The 19868-nt window shown below is 35.5% G+C and overlaps 1 protein-coding gene across 1 annotated transcript; it reads left to right on the plus strand.

Annotated features, from left to right (window-relative positions):
- Positions 1–16526: 16526 nt before the first annotated feature.
- LOC113492405 (probable tubulin polyglutamylase TTLL1) lies at positions 16527–17940 on the plus strand. Its single transcript, XM_026869882.1, has one exon. The coding sequence runs from the start codon at positions 16616–16618 to the stop codon at positions 17912–17914; it is 1299 nt and encodes a 432-aa protein (XP_026725683.1). The 5' UTR covers positions 16527–16615; the 3' UTR covers positions 17915–17940.
- Positions 17941–19868: the final 1928 nt, after the last annotated feature.

Raw genomic sequence — 19868 nt, forward strand, 5'->3', positions numbered from 1 at the left:
ACGCACTTTTCATTTTAACCGGGTGCCGTTCGGTCTTAAGTCTAGTCCTTTTCTTGCCATGCGCACGGTTCGACAACTAGCGACAGATGAAGGAAACCGCTTCCCTGATGCAGCTTCTATTGCTCAATCCAAGTTATATATGGATGATCTAGTGACCTCTGTTTCTGATGAGGGCAGAGCTATATGCCTCGCTAAAAAGCTTATAACTTTATTTAAAAGTGGTTGTTTTGATTTAGTCAAATGGGCAAGCAACTCATCCGCACTTCTTGATAGCCTGCCGCATTCTCATCTCGCACCAGTTAATTTCTCTGACGATGCCAGCAACAATTTGAAGATTTTAGGTCTCTCGTGGATTCACCACGAGGACGTTTTTTTGTTGACTACTTCTTGTGTAGATGATAAATGCACAAAACGCACCATACTGTCTTTCATCGCGCGTCTATTTGATGTTCTGGGTCTTGTATCACCAGTTATAGTATACGCGAAATTACTTATTAAAGATCTTTGGATAAGTAAAGTGGACTGGGACGATACTCCTCCCGAACATATAGTTAAATGTTTTTCAAATCTTGTGAAGGAACTACCTTTGTTATCTAAGATAAAAATACCCCGCCACATCGGTGTTCATAATAATTGCACCGTAAATTTAGTAGCTTTTTGTGATGCAAGCCTTAAGGCATATGGTTGCGTCATTTACTTGCACATAACTGATGAGGTAGGAAACATTGTTGTACGACTTTTGTGCTCTAAATCTAAAGTTTCCCCTGTCAAGATTTCAACGCTCGCTCGTTTGGAGTTATGTGCCGCAGTTTTGATGTCACGTCTAGTAAGGATCGTGCTTGATACCTACAGGGCTCGCACTACAATTTCCGGTGTTTACACCTTTTCTGATTCAACTATAGCCCTTTCGTGGGTTCACTCATTACCACATAAATGGTCCATATTTGTCAGCAACCGCATAGCTCAGTTCCAGGAAAACCTGAATCCTCAGAACATTTATCATGTCTCAGGAGCTGAAAATCCTTGTGATTGTCTTTCTAGGGGATTGTTACCCTCCCAGTTGATTGATCATGATCTCTGGTGGAACGGTCCTACTTGGATGCGTTCTCCGCCTGATATGTGGCCAATACAATCTGTTTCAATAACATCATGTGAACAACTTCCTGAGTTTAAATCAAATACTTTGACAACTACCGTTCAAAATACACCACCAATACTTTATGAACGTTTTAAATGCATTTCATCTTGGAATAAATTACTCCGCGTCATAGTATATGTCTTACGCTTCGTTAAAAAATTACCGCTTTCTAAAGTTATTGTAGCCTCCGATTTAAATATCGCTGAGAAGACTATTCTTCGCTCAGTCCAGAAGGTACATTTTCAAACTGAAATTGACAGACTAAAGAAAAATGATCTACCATCTAAACAATTTAGACATCTCTGTCCTTTCATTGATGAGGATGGAATTCTTAGAATTGAAGGTCGACTCTCAAAGTCCGATTTACCTTTCGAATGTAAACATCCGGTATTGCTACCAAAACGTGACCATGTCGTTGATCTGTTAATAGATTATCACCACAAATTAAATTTGCATACAGGCGCAAGCTTATTGATGTCCATTCTGCGACAACGTTACTGGATACTTTCAGCCAGAAATATTATTCGTAAACGTGTTCGTATGTGTAATACTTGTTTTCGTTTGTCACCTTCTCACCCAACACCTAAGATGGCTGATCTTCCGTCATATCGTGTATGTGAAACAAAAGCATTTGTTCACACAGGAGTGGACTACGCTGGTCCAATTAGAATCACTTTAACTCGTAGACGCGGCCAACATTCCCAGAAGGCATACATTTGCTTGTTTATTTGTCTTAACACGAAAGCCATTAATATTCAGCTAGTTAGTGATTTAACAACAGAGTCTTTCATTGCAGCTTTTAAAAGATTTATTTCATGTCGCGGTCCTGTTTCATGTATATACTCAGATAATGGCACTAATTTTGTCGGGGCTAAAGCAAAACTAGACGAAATGTATGATCTCTTTATGTCTCAAACTTTTCAAATGGATTTAAGTCAGGAATTAACCACCCGACGAATTCAATGGAAAATGATTCCTCCCCGTGCACCACATTTTGGTGGAATATGGGAGTCTAATATTAAAAGTATTAAAACTCACTTGTTTCGAGTGATAGGAAATCAACTCCTCACCTATGAAGAACTTTTAACTGTATTGATGCAGATTGAATGTTTGTTAAATTCGCGACCGCTTTGTTTATTATCTTCCGATCCTCAACCGGAAGTGTTAACACCCGCACATTTTTTAATGTCTACACCTATTCAGTATCTTCCGTCTTCTGCTATTTCAAAGGAGCGTGTTAGTCTCACCGACCGCAAAAAATTGCTTGACCAATTAGTTCAATCTTATTGGAGAAAATGGAGATCTGAATACTTACATACGCTACAAATTAGACAGAAGTGGTGTACTCCTGAGAATCCAATCCGTGTTGGGACTGTGGTCCTTATTGATCAAGACGACATTCCCCCTTTACGATGGCCTCTTGGCATAGTTCAGGAAGTCTATCCTGGTAGTGATGATGTAGTTAGGGTCGCATTAGTAAAATCCAAAAATGGCACGTTTAAACGACCTGTAGTCAAACTCTACCCAATACCTACGCAATAATTAAAGTTTCCTTTTTTTTTATACGTAATTCCTTAAATATTGCAGTATTAACTGGTTATTGTCAGTAATATTTTTTATAATTTATATTTGAACTTTGACTTAAATTTGCAATTCTTAATTTCTTAGATTGGATTTTTTCTCTCTCTTTCGAAAGTTCTTCGAACTTCCAAGGCGGGGAGCATGGTTGCGCGTAATATGTATGTTTGATATTTTAATTGCGTCATCTGCCGGCAAAGCCCCGCACTTCATGATGGCCCTGCGGCTGTTTGGGTTTTGACAGAACCCAATAGCTGGCTGCATCATAATCATCGACAGTCATCGTGTTCGGCGCTAAAATTTAAAAAATAAAAAAAATTCAAGATGACAAGATGTCAAAAATATTTTTCTCTTCTCTGTTTGATTGCCGCCGCAAACGTTGTTCCTGTTTGTTTTCTTTTGTGAAAAATAACCTTTGGATAGACCGCAAGGAGTGCAGTGTTCCACATCTGGAGTGCCGTGATCCTGCGACTGGTGAGTCCGTGTAGTTTGACGTAGTTGTGATATTTCTCATATATATTGCCGCACCGCACCGCTCCGCCATCAACTTTACGTTTTTTTTTTACCAGTCCGAATCCCTCCACTTGGCCTAGGAGCTATTTACACGCTCCACCAATCCCTTATTTAATATTTTTATCAGGCAACACTAATTACTGTTCTAACCGTTGCCAGTTGAGACCTGTCACTGTTAATTAAGACTATGGCAGTCTATGAGGCAACCCGTTTTAATCCCTTAATAACGAATTCTGTACGCCGCTAATAAATTTCGAATTAACAAATTTCCAGCAAATTGAATTTATGGTCCTCTCAAAACATAGGGAACTTGAACAGACTACGAAAGTTTTTAATTAGATCCCTAAAAACTCAATTTTGTCTCAATTTTGTTGCAATTAATTACTTGTGGTTTAATTTTCAATTAAAATATAAAATTTTGAAATATGATTTATGATTATAATTTACGACTTTACTAATTTGTTTCAAATAAAATTTAGTTTTACTTTTTAATTCAGAAAGTTGTTTATTTATTTAGATACGTATGACCAAAAATATAATGAGTTGTTCAAATAATAATAATTATTATGCTGTGACCTTTCAGTTGTAATACAACAAGACTACTTCCTAAACTATAACCTCAACGCTACGTACTTCATATCATTTCTTAAGGTTCTCTACCTAAATTATCTTAAACCGAAAAAGAAAAAATGCCAGGACTATAAACTAAGTCATAACATTTGTCCTTTCTTCAAGCCACAACCTTATTCCAGACAACTGAATGTTATGGAGCCCTACGTCACTGAAATCGAAGAGAAATCCGAAATAAAACAAATTCGAAACGGGAATCCGATACAAAATGCTTAGCATAATTTTGGTTCGGGGCGGAGTTTAAATAGGCAAGTTCCGAAAAGGTTTCACCGCAATCCTGCCAGTTTATTTTGATAGATCTTTGTCTTTGTGAATACTTTTGATCATTGAAAGTCAGTTTACTATATTTTTATAATAACTATCGTGAGACTGATTCATTATTAAATGTTACATCATTTAATAATATTGAAAGTCAGTTTTTACTGTTTTGTACCGCGAGGGTAAAATTGGTAAAATAGTACTAAGTCAAGTGGCTGTATGACCGCCTGTGGTTCCTTCTATCACCAGGTTGTATTTCATGAAGCATTATAGCTATTGAGTTACAATTTTCATTTTAAGTGATAATTTCGGTTGACCCAATAAAAATTTAATGAGTGTCCATTTTTCGTTAAATTTGATTTTGTTTAGCTTGCTTGAACGAAACTCTTATTACGAGTCCGAATGACCGGTTTGTTATTTTGAAACAGATTTTTCTTTGAGGATTAAAAGGAATTGTGTGAGTGCAGCTTGCCAACTAGTCAGTTATTATTTACATAATTATTATTTTAGCACGTACCGACTAAGTTGAGTACCAGTACAAGCTGAATAAAGGTAGTTTAATCATCGGTATGACTTATATTATGGCACACAACAGCACCGCTACATATAAGAAAAACCAAATCATAACTTTGAAGCTAGTTATAGTTCCGTAGCGAAATGGTTAAAACGGAGACACTGAGCTTAGGCTCCGCTGTCTGTCCGCCGGTACGTTCTTTTATCCGTCCGTCTGTCAATAGGCTATATCGCATGAATCGTGGCTGCGAGATAGTTGAAACTTTTACAGATAATGTATATCGATTGCCTCTATAATAAAAAGTAGTGAAATAAAACATCAAGGTTTAGTAACGCTTGGTTCGACCAAAGCTTTGATGAGGAATTGTTCATTTTGAAAATTTTTCATCTATCTTTTTTTGTCCGGAACCGTCAACGTCGCTTTTCGGCTTACATTTGACGGGTTTTTACACGTAAATAAGGGTAGTAAGTTGTGTGGTAAAGTTGTCACGTGCCGGCAAGCTGGCGGGCTCCCAGCGAAAGTTGCGCTAAGACAAAGCTATAAATATCCTGCGCTGTAACCGATAAATTAATGTTGGAGGACGCACACAACAGTTGCCGCGGTCTATTAACTTTCTGTATGTATTTTAGCTTTTCATTTTACTTTGTTGGCCATTCTGTAAGGAAACGTAACAAAAAATATGTAATCTGATTTTGCAAGCAATTGTAATAAGTTGTGGTTTTCTCATCATTTTTTGTTCTAGTAACTAAGAGGGCTTATTTTGCTTTATTAAAAAGTTTTGATTTATTTAGTCCTTGTTCACGACTTTATATTTTGCATTTTTTTATTGAGGCATATTTTCTTTGTTATTTTATTTTTAAATTATCTGTTGTGTGCCTTACATTTAGAATCATTATCATCATCGGCCTAGCCTTTTCCCAACTATGTTGGGGTCGGCTTCCAGTCTAACCGGATTCAGCTAAGTAACAGTGTTTTACAAGGAGCGACTGCTATCTGACCTCCTCACCCTAAAACCTTGTTTTCTGAACCAAATCATTATCATTACATGTATTTTTAATCTGACCGCAGAATCTTATAAAGTCATACAACTTTTATCTTTTAGAAAATTATAAAATTCTCCACATTGTAGCTGTGAAGATAGTTTGTAAATGAAGTCGTGCCTGTGAGCGGGTAGATCTTATCCTGCACTACCGCTAATACATACTACCTATCTCGAAAATCTGCACCAAGTTCTTAACAAGTTTGGAAGTTCGGCTAATTTCGAAACCTGAAGTGTTTTTAAAGTTTACGACCAGAATTTCCGGAAGATTGCTCATCCATATTATTATAATGACTTTCGTGAGGCGAATTCATTATTATTTATTGAATAACGGTTTACTGACGCGTATTTAATAGAATAGCCCGACTAGTTGCGGACCCATCCGGAGTCCTTAGTCATAAGCAGATGCGGCGGCGGGCGAGAGATTCGAGCGAACAGTTTAAAACTGGACTAGTCGGGGTATCCTGATAAATACGCGTCAGTAAACTGTCGATAAGTGATAACCGATGTATACGAAATATCACAAGATGACCTTACGGTTAAAGACAACAGTCGATGTTGTGTTGCAACCTATCAGTATATGCATCCTTCAAACCAATGTTGAAGCGTGATTATCATAAAAAATGTAGTTGTGACTTTTTATAGCAAAAGAGGTTGTGAACTGAATAACGTTTAACAAATGAGTTTGTAACTAATGCACATTCTAAGCAATTAATAAAACGGAAAATTTGTTAGAACATTTCCCCCATCTACGTCTAAAGTTTACTATGTAGCCGCGCGGAAGACATAAGCAATTTCCTTCGGTTTATGGCAAGTAAAAGCTATTTAAGATAATTTAATATGGAGCTGTGGAGAATATCATCTGGATGGCCTTGTGATAATTTGAATACACGAGGTGCTGGTTCGATCCTGGCGCAGACAAAGAACCAGTGCCTCTTTTTAAACATCATATTACGTACTTTCTTAATTATTCTTAAACACTAATGAGTAAAGGTAAATTAAAAAGAAAATAATGTTAACGTTAATTTAATGGAATCTGAAATCGACAACCAGGAGTGCTAGTGTGGTTATCAATCTCGTCTCAAACCTTCCGTATACGGGAAGAGGCCTTTTTGTTTTTTTTTGTTTAGGCGGTGAATCCTCATGGACACCCACTCCCTCGGGGGAGGAAATGGGTAGTGTCAGACTTTTACTGACTAAACCTGAACCGCCGTGCTACGTCATCCGCGTTTTTGTGTCGGTGTATGGCAATGCGTTGCAATCCTTCATACACCGACCGCGGGCTTCCACCAGCCAGTTATGTGGGCCGGTAGGTCACTTTCTTGTGTTGTGTGGAGGCCGACGTGTAAAGAGCGTCGGCCTCCTCGCCTCATATTGGGACCGCATCCATAGCACCGAATGTGGCCCCCCGTCGTGGGTAATATACTCGGACGACAGACACCCCATACGGGAAGAGGCCTGGCAGTGGGTTATATTTAGGCTGGTATAATTTATATTTTATTTTATCACAAAACCCATTACCTATATACCTTAACATCTTTTGACAGGCTTGCCCTTTCATATCCATCATTTAAAATGATTACGAAATTTCCTTACCCATTCTCATTACTTCGAGTGCTCTCGTAATTAAAAGGTACTAATAAGAAAATGAACTCTGTATTAATTAACATACTTCAGTCACTTAGTGTACAGAATTAGACAGCAAATATCGCGATTAGTAATGCTATTTATGTTGATGGCACGAGTAGGATTTGAGTAAAATTATTATTAATTCAATTAATGAATTATGTTATTTGGCAAAATGGCTTCCTTTTTGTCGAAATATAATTAACTAGCTGTTGCCCGCGACTTCGTCCCCTGGGTAGAAGATATAAGTTATGATTTATACCTGACCTGTTTTTTTCACATTTTCCATTGTATCTTCGCTCCTATTAGTCGCAGCGTGATGATTTATAGCCTTCCTCGATGAATGGTCTATTCATCACAAAAAGATTTTTTCAATTTGGATCAGTAGTTCCTGAGATTAGCGCGTTCAAACAAACAAACTCTTCAGCTTTATATATTAGTATAGATAATAACCTGGCCAAGTTCAAGTGAAACTCGTGTTACTCGTGTCGAGGTTTAAGATTTTGTTTGTATGGGAAAAAAGCGAACGAAATACAAAAAGGTAACAAAATTATCAACGTACCTACTGCTAGCTTAACCTCGGTCATAATATTTTGTAATTGTTGTTATTGCTTTAGCTTCTTCAGATGCAACCAGTTGGTAGACAGACAGACATAGAAATAGACAACGGAACTTCAGTAATAGGGTTCTGTGTCAGCCCATGTGTATGGGACTCTACAAACCTTTAACTTTAAATATTATAACATCCGGAGTACCTGAACCGTGAGCTCTTTTAACAAGACTGGTATCATCGTAGACGGCGATCTATACTTAACTGCTCCTTGCATCTTAATTTTAGAGCATGCTGTTCACAATGTGACATTCCATAATATCAACTAAATTTAATTTCCAACAACTCAATCTGATTTTTTCCTAATCATTAATTTTATTTAACTCTTTATGTCAGTTATAAGGCCAGTAATATTAAACGTTATCACTACAAGGTTAGCACACTAATAGGTCTACTAGGACCAGTTTGTCTGCTTCGTAAACAAACTTAGTTGCTATCAGTTTAGTAGATGAATAAGGCTAGCGTTTAGACTCATTAAACTCTGTTCTGCAGTTTAATTAAAGTTTTGTATATTCACTGGCGACCTCCCGCGGCGTTGCCCGCATCCGAGCTTTAACAAACTCAAAAAGGAATTTGGAGAGAATATTTCTTGATATATGCTAGTCATAACGTTTTAAGGAAGTTTTGAACCTGTTCGAAATACACTTCCGGACAAAATAAAGACCTACTTTGAGCATTTATTATTTTTCGCTATGCATCACTTTATAATCTAACAAAATGGTTGAATGGAAGATTTAAGCTGGAATAGTTTTATTTAAATCCATATGTTATCGTTACACCTAAATTCCTGAAAGACTTTTCTGGATTTCCTTGAATTTCTATTAAATCTTTAATTGTCAACACAATTTATACACATATAAAAATGAAAACCCCATAAAACACAGATATCTATAATTTGATTTATAAAAGCACTCCAGTACATGTAAAGTTTGACATCAATTATAACAAAAGAAAAATGGCACAGTGGCTCAATTTTCGTGTCCCGCACTGTATCATAAATTTCGTTTTCTCTGCATAACCGCTTCCGTTGGCTTTTCGCTTGTGTGTCTTCCTTTATTAATTTTCGTTTGTTGACTGCTTCAGAAATAAAGGGTCATACTAATTACAGTCAAAGAAATACCCATTAGCGTTCTGTTTACTTTATATTTCAACATTCCGTTTAATTTTGGCTGAGGTTTGTGAAGTGACAACATGATGTTAATTAAAAATGTTTAAGAGGTTTTTTTTTGTCTGTTGGTTTTTGTTTAAATTGCATATTTAGTTTGGTTTCCTTATTCTAAAATCAGGCTCGTAAGTTTAACTTTGTGCTACAGGTTCGATCCCCATAGATTCAAAACCACAAGTACTTGTCCTGAGTATGGGTGACTTGAATGTTTGTGAAAATTCTCGCGACAATAGGTTTCGAAACGGCGAGGGTCATGTTCTTTTTTTATTGTTTCTATGTTATAACATTTTCTTAAACTTGTCATTTAACGTGTTATCTCTTTTAACAAAAAAGATAACCAGCCAAATAAATAAGACATTCTGAACAGAAATCAAAATCCGTTAAGCATGCAAAACGTACACCAAACATTTTCGTCAACAGATAATTCAGGAAATCATATTGAATGTTGGTTTAACATTTAATATCAAGAAAGGCATAAATTTAGTGATAAATTCTCGTGGATGCATATAAATTCACACGGTCCGTTGGTCGCGGCCCGGGCGCCAGGGGAAAATATAATTATGTGGGATATGTCGGATGTCTCCGCGGCGGGCACAACAAATGTGCTTCGCTGAAATGTTTGTAATAAACCAAATATAACAGGATAATGGTATTATTTTAATGTTCTCGCCGACAAATTGGTTTGTTCATTTATTTTTTAGGAAAATTATGATGGTATTTTTATTTGCATATAGAAGCATATTACACTAGCTAGCCATGCAGGCTTAGACACTGTTCGAGGTCCTAGTGTCTGTGCTAATGTGCCTAATGTGCCCTTAATGTGCCCTTAAATTAAGGTAAGCCACCTTAATTTAAGGGCTTACCTTTATTACCTTTTGAAGGAGAGGAATTTATGGAGATTTTCGCCGATCTAATAGAAAAAGTTAAAATTTTAGAACCGCGCAACTTATTCTTATATTGCAAATGAGCCTGCAAAAACTTTATGACATTTGATCGGAGTAGAAAACCGGACCTGTCATAACATTTATTTTTGTCAGCTGACGTGACTTTGAATTATTTTTTAGTTATTTATTGCGCCCGAGTAAATGTACTTAATAACCAAATAAATGTTCGTTTTGCATGTACGTATACGTATTCAAATATTACAGTGAATAAATACCTATGCTTTGTTGCCCAATATTAAACATTTTAATATTTGCTGTACCATTTTACTACTGTACAACTAATGACTAATGACATCATTACCGATGCAGGAGTATTTAAATTAATCCAATTATCTAGATTGATGGTTATCTATTATTTATTGTGTCACTCAATTTACAGCTGCAGTAACATTTTAATAAATAAAAATCAGTATTTCAATGTATACTTATAATTATTATTCTGAATACTTGTGTAATAATTTAGTTCTTAATTGTGAATCTTTTGTTTGAGTTTCCTAAAGCAATTCAAAATGTTTTGGTAATACTGCCTGGAAGCAATAAACAGAAAATTAAAAATATTTATAACCTTTCTCTTAATTTCATTATTTAATAAAACGTACAAAATGATATTGCAGAGTGCATTAAAGCATATCATTAATACACATTTAACGTTCTGCCGCAAACTATCGCATATGAAATTTACCGTATGACGCGTTAAATATTACCAAGAGCCGAGCGCGTCCGGAGTTTGCCGAGAGGTGCCGAAAGAAGCGTGGCAAAATTTATTTACCTGAAGCCCGGGTCACATGTTATTTCTATGGTCTATAGGGGAAGCCTTTTACCACGAGTGGGGTCAGGAAACTGCCTTTAATAGGCACTTTTGTTGTGGACCCAGTAACGATACTCTGTGCGAATTTGACGATTTAGCTATACCTATGTAGGGGATACGTGCACGATTTTAATCAGATCCTTTGCCATTTCCCAGCATGTTTTGGTGTTGGAATTTCGGACTTTTTAAGCAAATTGCTTTACCAGAATAGGGTTTGGGGGTCTATAGCTACTGAAAGAAAAGAACGAAAAGCTAATACAAATGCAACGGCTATTGAAGGGTAAATTAGTTTATGTAAAAAAACCAACCATACTATTTATTTTTCCTGTTGATTCCTCTGAATACTCGTCAAAAGAAAAAAGGAAAAACGCTAAGTTGATTGCTGAGCAAACCTAAAACTTACATAACTTCCCGGTTATAATCCGGTCTCTACTATTTAAGCCATTTATTACTGGGCTAAATGTTAAACATTAATAAGCTATTAGGCACTATAAGTGAAAAGAAGTGGCTGCAGTGTAAAGTGCCGCCGGCGAGGGCTCCCGAGTAGATTAATGAATGTGGACGAAACAAAGGGGTGGGAAATAGGGCTCTTTCTTTTACACGAAAGCTGCTACATGTACGTATGAAAAACGAACGTGTTGACATTGAATTTGAGGACAGTTGTGTACCATTTTTCTGTACTTATGCAAAATACATAAAATTCTTGTTTTACCAATCTATTGCAGGATGTTTCAAGTCACATGCGTAAAGACTTACAGACTCAGGACAAACATTAACATCACACACAATCACACACATATTTTTAATTGATAAATGATAAATTGTGGATATCAAATCTTTTTTCTAACTTGCATGATCTCTATGATATGTAATGGGATCAAATTATATTAATAATGGTGTAGGAAGAGAAATGTAACACCAATTATTATATTAAATTGTGAAATAGCATTAATCAATGTAACTAGCTGACTTATATTTGTATAGTGACCTTGTTTGCTCAGTTTTCATACAAATATTTGAGTTAAATTTTAAATAGGGAACTAATTAGCTAATTGAATGAGATACTGGAGTGTTCATTATTATACTGAGAATAAAATTTGTGATCTTATCCTACTTGTGAAGGTAGAAAACATATTCTTCTAAAAAATGTGCGTTATTATACAAGTCGAAACTTTACATTCTATAACATTTTTAAACCATATACAACATTAAGAGAAAGAAAAATAGCCCATATAAATAGTTTTATTTTTACTGCTATAAATTTCGGCATCCGAAATCTTCAACAATCTTCAACTGTTTAGCAATCACTTTTTTTAATTACAGTCAAGTTATACGACAGACGGACGCACGGACGATAGACGGACAGAGCTTTAGTATTGGGACAATTTTTGTCCTTTCAGTCTGAAAAATATTCGTTCAAAAACATCTTTCATTACATTAAACATGATTGTAAGTTCAAAATAAAAGAATTCATAACTGTTATGAGATTTTTAATGCCGAATTAAATAACATTTCAACGTCGCACTTGTAATATTTAAATGCATTTCGTTCAAAAATTACCTTCGCGTTGTATATGAAATATTCGTATTTCGCGTGAAATTATTTATTTTCCCCGTGCTTCGTGCAAACAATAAATTTATTATAATTTCGTTAGTTTGCATTTTGTTTATTTTCGTGTGTATTGAAAATAAGTGACATTTATTCAAAAAAAGTTTCTGAACGCTAATATTATGTATGAAGATACAAAATTGTCCTTTTATACAAGCTTAAAAATAGTAAAGTTTATTTGTTTTGTAAACTGTTTAAATTTCTTTTCTAGCAGCAAGTCCTTAATTTAGCAGGTCAATCAAATCAATGGGAAACCAAGATAATAACTTGCAAGAAATGTGTACAGTCAAAGGGACAATAACTCATTCGCATTCAAACATGAACTGGTCAAGAATATATTTCTCTTTGCATTGGTAAGATATTCTATGAATTCTATTGCACTCCTTAAATTAGAAAAACCGAAACACAATCAAACTAAACGCATCTTAACTTAATTATGTTGCATTCATCGTGCAACATAATTATTTAAGAGTTCTTAAAAATAAAATGAAAACTATTTTTTGTAAGATCTTTTTCAAACCATAACTGGGTCCCTTGACGCATTAGTAGCACCAGCTGTTCCAATAGCACAGACATTTACAACCACAAAAGAAACATTAGGTACTCGAGAAAAACAAGTCGCTTAGCGGAAAACTTTAAGTCGTTACAAATAACTTAAGTGAAAACAAACATACAACCCGCTAGATGGTAATACTATAAAACTATTTGCCAAAGTAATAGGCAGTAAATGTCTGCGACGCCACAAAAACAAAAAAATACAACCGAGATATATTAAAGATTAAGCCACGCCAACTGAAAACCGTTATTTTATTATTTCATCCTTGTAATCAAAATTATACGGCTGTTTCTGGCCATAAAATATGTTTTACGAATACATCGTTACAAAAAAAACAAATGAAATGTCAAATCACTCGGACCTTTGCTATAATACGCTGAACTAAATGTTTCTCACAAAATGACAGCTGCAAGTTGAAACCTTGGCATCCAGTGACAGTTTGAATCGCTAAAAGACCTAAGTTTCGTCCAAAACTAGCCGGGAAATATCGATAAATGTGCGTGATTAGGTCGTTATTAAATAATTATGAACTTGCCTGACGAAACTTATTATTATAGCAGTAGTTACACAGAGGTTAAGGTAAGTTAAAAGCTAAATGATTTCCAAACAGAAAAACAATTGAACAACGATCACCACTCCAACTTATTGTAGTAGAGGTCAATGTGAATAAGAGATTTGGGAGAGAAAGGTTGGTAGCAAAATGGTTGCACAGATTGAATGATCTGACAGGGTTAGTCCCCGCTTGTCAATCATAGATGGATGACTGATCTGACGCATTGCGCTTGTCTGGACATTATGTGGCTTGCGGGCCAGTAATGTTTTCTATCTTTAGCCGACTTTAAAATATAAGAGGCTCTCATTTTGGTCGATATGTTTTTCGCTAATTAAAGTTGGCGTTACTTTTGTTTTTTCAGGTTTCGTTTTTACAGATTGGATCAAGCAAAAATGGTCAATTAAATACAGTTACAATTTTATTGATTTAACGAATGTACTAGTTTTAAGAACTACGTAAAAACTTAAAGTCTTTTTACAAGATAAAAGTTATGAATATTTTTAGGTATACTTTTGCAACTGCTAGGAATACACTTAATTTCATGACCATAAGTTAGACATGCAAACACAAAATATTTTTAATTAATTTTGTATCTGTTTTAAATATTTTTGAGCCACAGCCTGCGGTATGGTCCGACCTGTCTATTAATTACCGTGACCTGTACCTGGCATAACATTATTGATGCTGTTCAGGTACCTATTACATTTATGAGTAAATGATACTGCTCGATAACAGATTTTGCGGGATAATATCGTTACCTACCTACCTACCGCTGTGCAACTACCCGTAATATTATGCTAATAAATTGCGAATGTGAACATGAATTTGTTACGCGGTCGATAGTAAATAGGTATTGCAATTATTTAATATTAGTACACTAGTTGATACGTGCGGTTTTGCTTGATTAATTATTGTTTACGAGTTTCTCTTAAAAAATATATTATGGTATTTCTGGAAATGTAACAGACGTGTGGCTATTATTAATATCTGTTCAAATATATTAACGTGATTAGGTAATAGTCCGTACAAACTTTTACGTCTAAGTTTTTAAATGGTTTCCGCAGTTTTGCTTGCGTGGATATTGGGCAAGGGATGCGGTCAAAATTTATGTCTGTCTATGCTATTTTATAAAACTCGAAATCTGAAAAAGCTTACGTTTCGTAAGCTTAGGGAGAGCTATAGAAAAATAATCAGTTACCTTCACCATAAAGATACATCAGATGACGTAATAACATGCCGTTTTCAGAAACCTTTGAACGTTATACTCGAAATGAATGACGAGAACGTTAATTAAAATCGAAATAAGCCGTCATACATTAAAATTTCATGCTTGTCAAAAACACCGCTCCAATTTTCGTGTCTCATTACGTACATATATTATGACGTCGGATTCCTTACGATATTTATTATTAAAAAAAACACAGTATTAGTTTACATTACAACGATATTACACTTGATTCTCGTGAATCTTGAATGCGAGTACGGAATCAACATTTATTAAATCATGCCGCATGTGAGTTAGGAGTGAGTGTTTTATTACCGACCCGAGAGTGGCGCCAGAAGAAGCGCGGTAATATTACTACTTTCAATATATAGTGACACTAATTCAGCTAGACATATATCTTATAATCTGAATCCCTTTATACTTGCCTCTAAGTGATTATTAAATGAAATTTAACTTTAAAGAAATGTAGAACAGTTTAAAACAACAAGCAAAACAGGGCTTAAAACTTTAATAATTTACAACTGCTGAAGTTCAGGATACTCAGAAATATTAACTGTTCACTATTTCGAATTTCTCTTCTCGACGCCTGATAACTTATTCACGCTTGAAAAGTCGAGACGTAAATCATGGAAGTATAAAATGTTGAATACTCCTGACATTTTAAAATGGTGACGCCGACAGTTGTAATCAGTTTATGATCGCCTCATTGATAAAAGTTGACTGCATTTGTTTTTTGCACACCATTTTGATTCAACGTAACTGACAGACAAGCTGATAAATCAGTGATATATCAGCTCTCGAGAAATACTTAGGTGGGAGGTAATATTTTTTCTAGATAATGAACTAATCATTTTGACCATGGCGGCAAGTCTCACCGGGCGATAGACAGCTCCGCAGATCATAACATACTTTATACACAAATAAATTGGCATTTTGCTCTCCGTACCTAATTTTCTCACAGCCCAATGGGACGGTAAGCTGTTTTGATGCTATAAAATATTGTACAGAAATAAAGAAAACAAAAGTTTCGACGACGTAAATATATATTAGACGCAGGTCTACATTTTCAAGTGCTTCCAAAACACGGAAGCTGATTTTAGAGTGATATTTATTTCTAAAAGGCAGACACAATTTTAGTGATTTCAAAATTTACATAAACGTCTATTTCTATTCACTATAAACCTAAAACAATGCACCTGTGAAATTAAAAATATACTTAAATCGCTGACGTCATAGCCTCAAGTCTTATTGTGAGCGACTGCTGTCGTAAAACGTCAAAACAATATTAACACGGAGAGTGCTTACACGACGTATTTTTACGATCGTTAAGCTTAGTGCGTCGCTCGAAGGACTATAATACATTCGATAATTAGCGGCATTATTACCATAACACCTTATTTGTACTGCGTCGCGTGCCTTTCCTTGGAAATATAGAAATAGATTGCGATATTGCGTCACGATATGCTATAAAGGTACGAATAACAACTCAGATAACAGTTAGCTTTATCGTCAGTTAATTAACTTTTTCCTGGAAATTCTGCTCTTGAAATTGTAACTACAAGCAGTATTTTACCGGGCAGTAGTTTTTCTCAGTAAGCCATTTTGTTTCCGTTTATTCTGCGTAACAAAATTTGCAAGTAACCCGAAGTGCCGACATCGAAAAACTCGTTAAAAATCAATACGCAGCGGCAATGTTTACACGTAGTCATAGCGAAACCAGCCGTATTGGATGTCGGCCAATAGCGCGCGATATTTGTCGAAAGCCATGACAACCGTTGATACGCACCTGCTATCCAAATATTTGGTCAATATGTACAACAACATTCAGTAAACGAAATCGCATTTCGACAATGAATCAAGATGCTAAGAAAATTGCAAGTAGCCTATACGGAAGAGTCAACGCGCCAGCTGTCGAAAGATGCCGAGTTAACTTTTGCACCGACTTAGAAAAGTCAGTTTTGATGAGCAACTTCGAAAGGCGGGGATGGAGCCAAGTTGGCCTCGACGATGAATGGAACTTCTACTGGGCATCCACACAGACTTGCAGAAACTTATTCAGCGTCGAAAGCGGCTATCGGATGAATGACAACCAAATGATAAATCACTTTCCGAACCACTACGAGCTATCGAGGAAAGACTTGCTCGTGAAGAATATAAAGCGATATAGGAAGGAGCTCGAAAGGGAAGGCAACCCTTTGGCAGAAAAAGCTGAAGTTGCGATGCATGGAGGTCAAGTGGTAACACGCTACGTTCACTTAGACTTTGTTCCCGTTACATTCGTCCTCCCAGCCGACTATAACATGTTTGTCGAGGAGTACCGTAAATCACCGCAAAGCACCTGGATCATGAAACCGTGCGGAAAATCTCAAGGCACAGGAATTTTCCTCATAAACAAGCTGTCTAAACTAAAAAAGTGGTCTCGCGAAGCAAAAACCCCCTTCCATCCACAACTTACTAAAGAAAGTTACGTTATTTCGCGTTATATAGACAATCCTCTTCTAATAGGGGGCAAAAAGTTTGATCTGAGACTTTACGTGTTGGTTACTTCTTTCCGACCTCTGAAGGCTTATTTGTTCCAACTCGGCTTTTGTAGGTTTTGCACGGTGAAGTACGACACGAGTGTTACGGAGTTGGATAATATGTATGTACATTTGACAAACGTTAGTGTGCAGAAGCATGGCGGTGATTATAATAATATACACGGTGGTAAAATGACAGTGCAGAATTTGAGGTTATATTTAGAAGGTACAAGAGGCAGAGCGGTAACTGAGAAATTGTTCGCAGCAATGCAGTGGCTGATTGTGCATTCATTGAAGGCCGTTTCATCAGTGATGGCTAATGACAGACATTGTTTCGAGTGTTACGGGTACGACATAATAATTGACAATCAACTGAAGCCATGGCTGGTCGAAGTGAACGCGTCTCCTTCATTAACCTCAACGACAGTTAACGATCGGATATTGAAGTACAAATTGATAGACAACATACTGTCTGTTGTTTTACCGCCAGATGGCGTGCCGGACGTGCGATGGAATAAATTGCCAAATGCTGATGCTTTGGGCAATTTTGATTTACTTATTGACGAAGAGTTGTTGGAGAAGGACGAACCCGCTACTCATAGTAGAGCCGTGAAAACTAAGTATAAGTGAAAGTTAGTTAAGTGTTAATCATATAAGTTGTAAACTTATACTGATGCAATGTTTTGTAGCTACAAAACATTGCATCAGTATAAGTTTATATTCAGAAAGATAAAACTGAATGTAAGTTGTAATTGTTAAAATTTACACAATACTAATAGTTGATCTAGCGAACTCAATTTTGCCAAGCTAATGATGATAATGCTGTCTCTAAACGATCACCCAAACGGGTACAAAAAACATTCATTTGGGTGGTCTAAAAATAACATACGCAAGTATAGGTAAATTATATGTATAGATTAAAACGGTACCAGTGTTATAAAACAAAGGATAGAAATAATGTTACACTAAATCAAAAGTATTTTTTTAATGACTTTTCAAAACCAACTTTTTACTCAATGTTGCAGCCAGTTAACAAAAAATACGACCTCAACTTGTACTAAGCGTTATAACAACATTTAAAATCTCTATCAAACGTGGTGGTTCGTAAAACTGCCACTAAAAAGTGTAGAATTAGAGAGTACGTCAAAGAAGCCGGCGGTGCATACTATGGGATTTGCATATTAAAGTTACTTGTGGAAAAATAACAGCGGCAGGCCAGTCTATATGCTAAACAGTGAAGAACTTCCATGTGGTAAATGTTGTGGAAGTTTTTATCTATGCACTGCTATTAAAAAAACTTGATTTATTTGTTAAATTTTATAATTCGGTTGTTTTAAATGTATGGAACTGTTTATGATTTTATTTATTGCATCTATTAAGCTCAACTGCTCTACCAAAATCTTTTCTCACTCACTTCTTTTAGGAAGGGCTCTTGTCAACTATTAACTAAGAAAATCTGGAGGTATGTATTACCACGGATATGTTTAATGGTGATAAAACCTCATTTCATCATGTAATTATATTCTTTTTTCTTCAGAAACTTTTTTTTCTGTAGCCAATTCTCGTAGAAAAACAAATTATTTTTTTAAATATATTTATATGTAGTTCATATGCGGTCTCGAAAAGAGCTGCGTTTCGCTGAGTAAATACGAAATCACTTGGTCAATGTATTAATTAATTTGATTCAGTTTACAATTTAATGAGATTGATGTTTTCACTTAATTGACTTGGATGCTGAAAGAATTTAAGGGTCAGTTTTTAAATAAATTATTTTTAATGAACGGTTTTGTTATGTTTAAGGTGAAGTATATTTTATGATAGGCAGGCAACATATACAGGGCTTATCACTACTTATGATAAGTTTCGATTTTCCGATATTGTTATGACTGCTGTTGGTTAAGTACTAGTATATAAGTTTCAATTGTTACTTTATTTTGTGCTTAATAATTTATTAATGATAGTTTGTGTTTTATACTTGTTAAATAAAATGGAACACAAAGCGATTACGTATTTTTTACACCACACAATTTCAAGTGTTTACCTTGCCATAATTCAGATTAGCATTTTTCCTTGCCTCATTATTCATTAGGTGGTAAAAGAATAATCTAAAAGAGATTTAATGTAAAGTAAACCTTCTAAAACGATTGGTTCATGAATTAAAACAAGATAAGTACGTGCCGCTGAAAACATTAAATTTTGTATTCGAAAGCAGATTCTGATAACTTGGACTTGAAAAGCTCGTCAAATAGAAGAATATTCAGAAAATAAATTTTCAATTTTCGTGTCGATCGATCGCAAATTGGCATTTATAAAACCAATTAAATGATTAGCAATTGAAACCCGCCTTATTTTGATAAAGTTTATCGTACAGAAATATCGCTAAACTTAATTACACAGGCCATTGTAGTAATTGAAGTAAAAATTCAGGCAATCTGATATAATAAAGACGTAAGTATATTTACAATAAGCTCGGCAACTCGGTGACGTCATCAACACCGTTATTAATAACGATACGGTGTTTTTAAACCCCGATACAAAAAAGGGGTCTTATGACTTTGATATGTCTCTCAGTCTGTGGCATTAT

Source organism: Trichoplusia ni, chromosome 3 (genome assembly GCF_003590095.1).
Source record: "Trichoplusia ni isolate ovarian cell line Hi5 chromosome 3, tn1, whole genome shotgun sequence".
Taxonomy (NCBI): domain Eukaryota; kingdom Metazoa; phylum Arthropoda; class Insecta; order Lepidoptera; family Noctuidae; genus Trichoplusia; species Trichoplusia ni.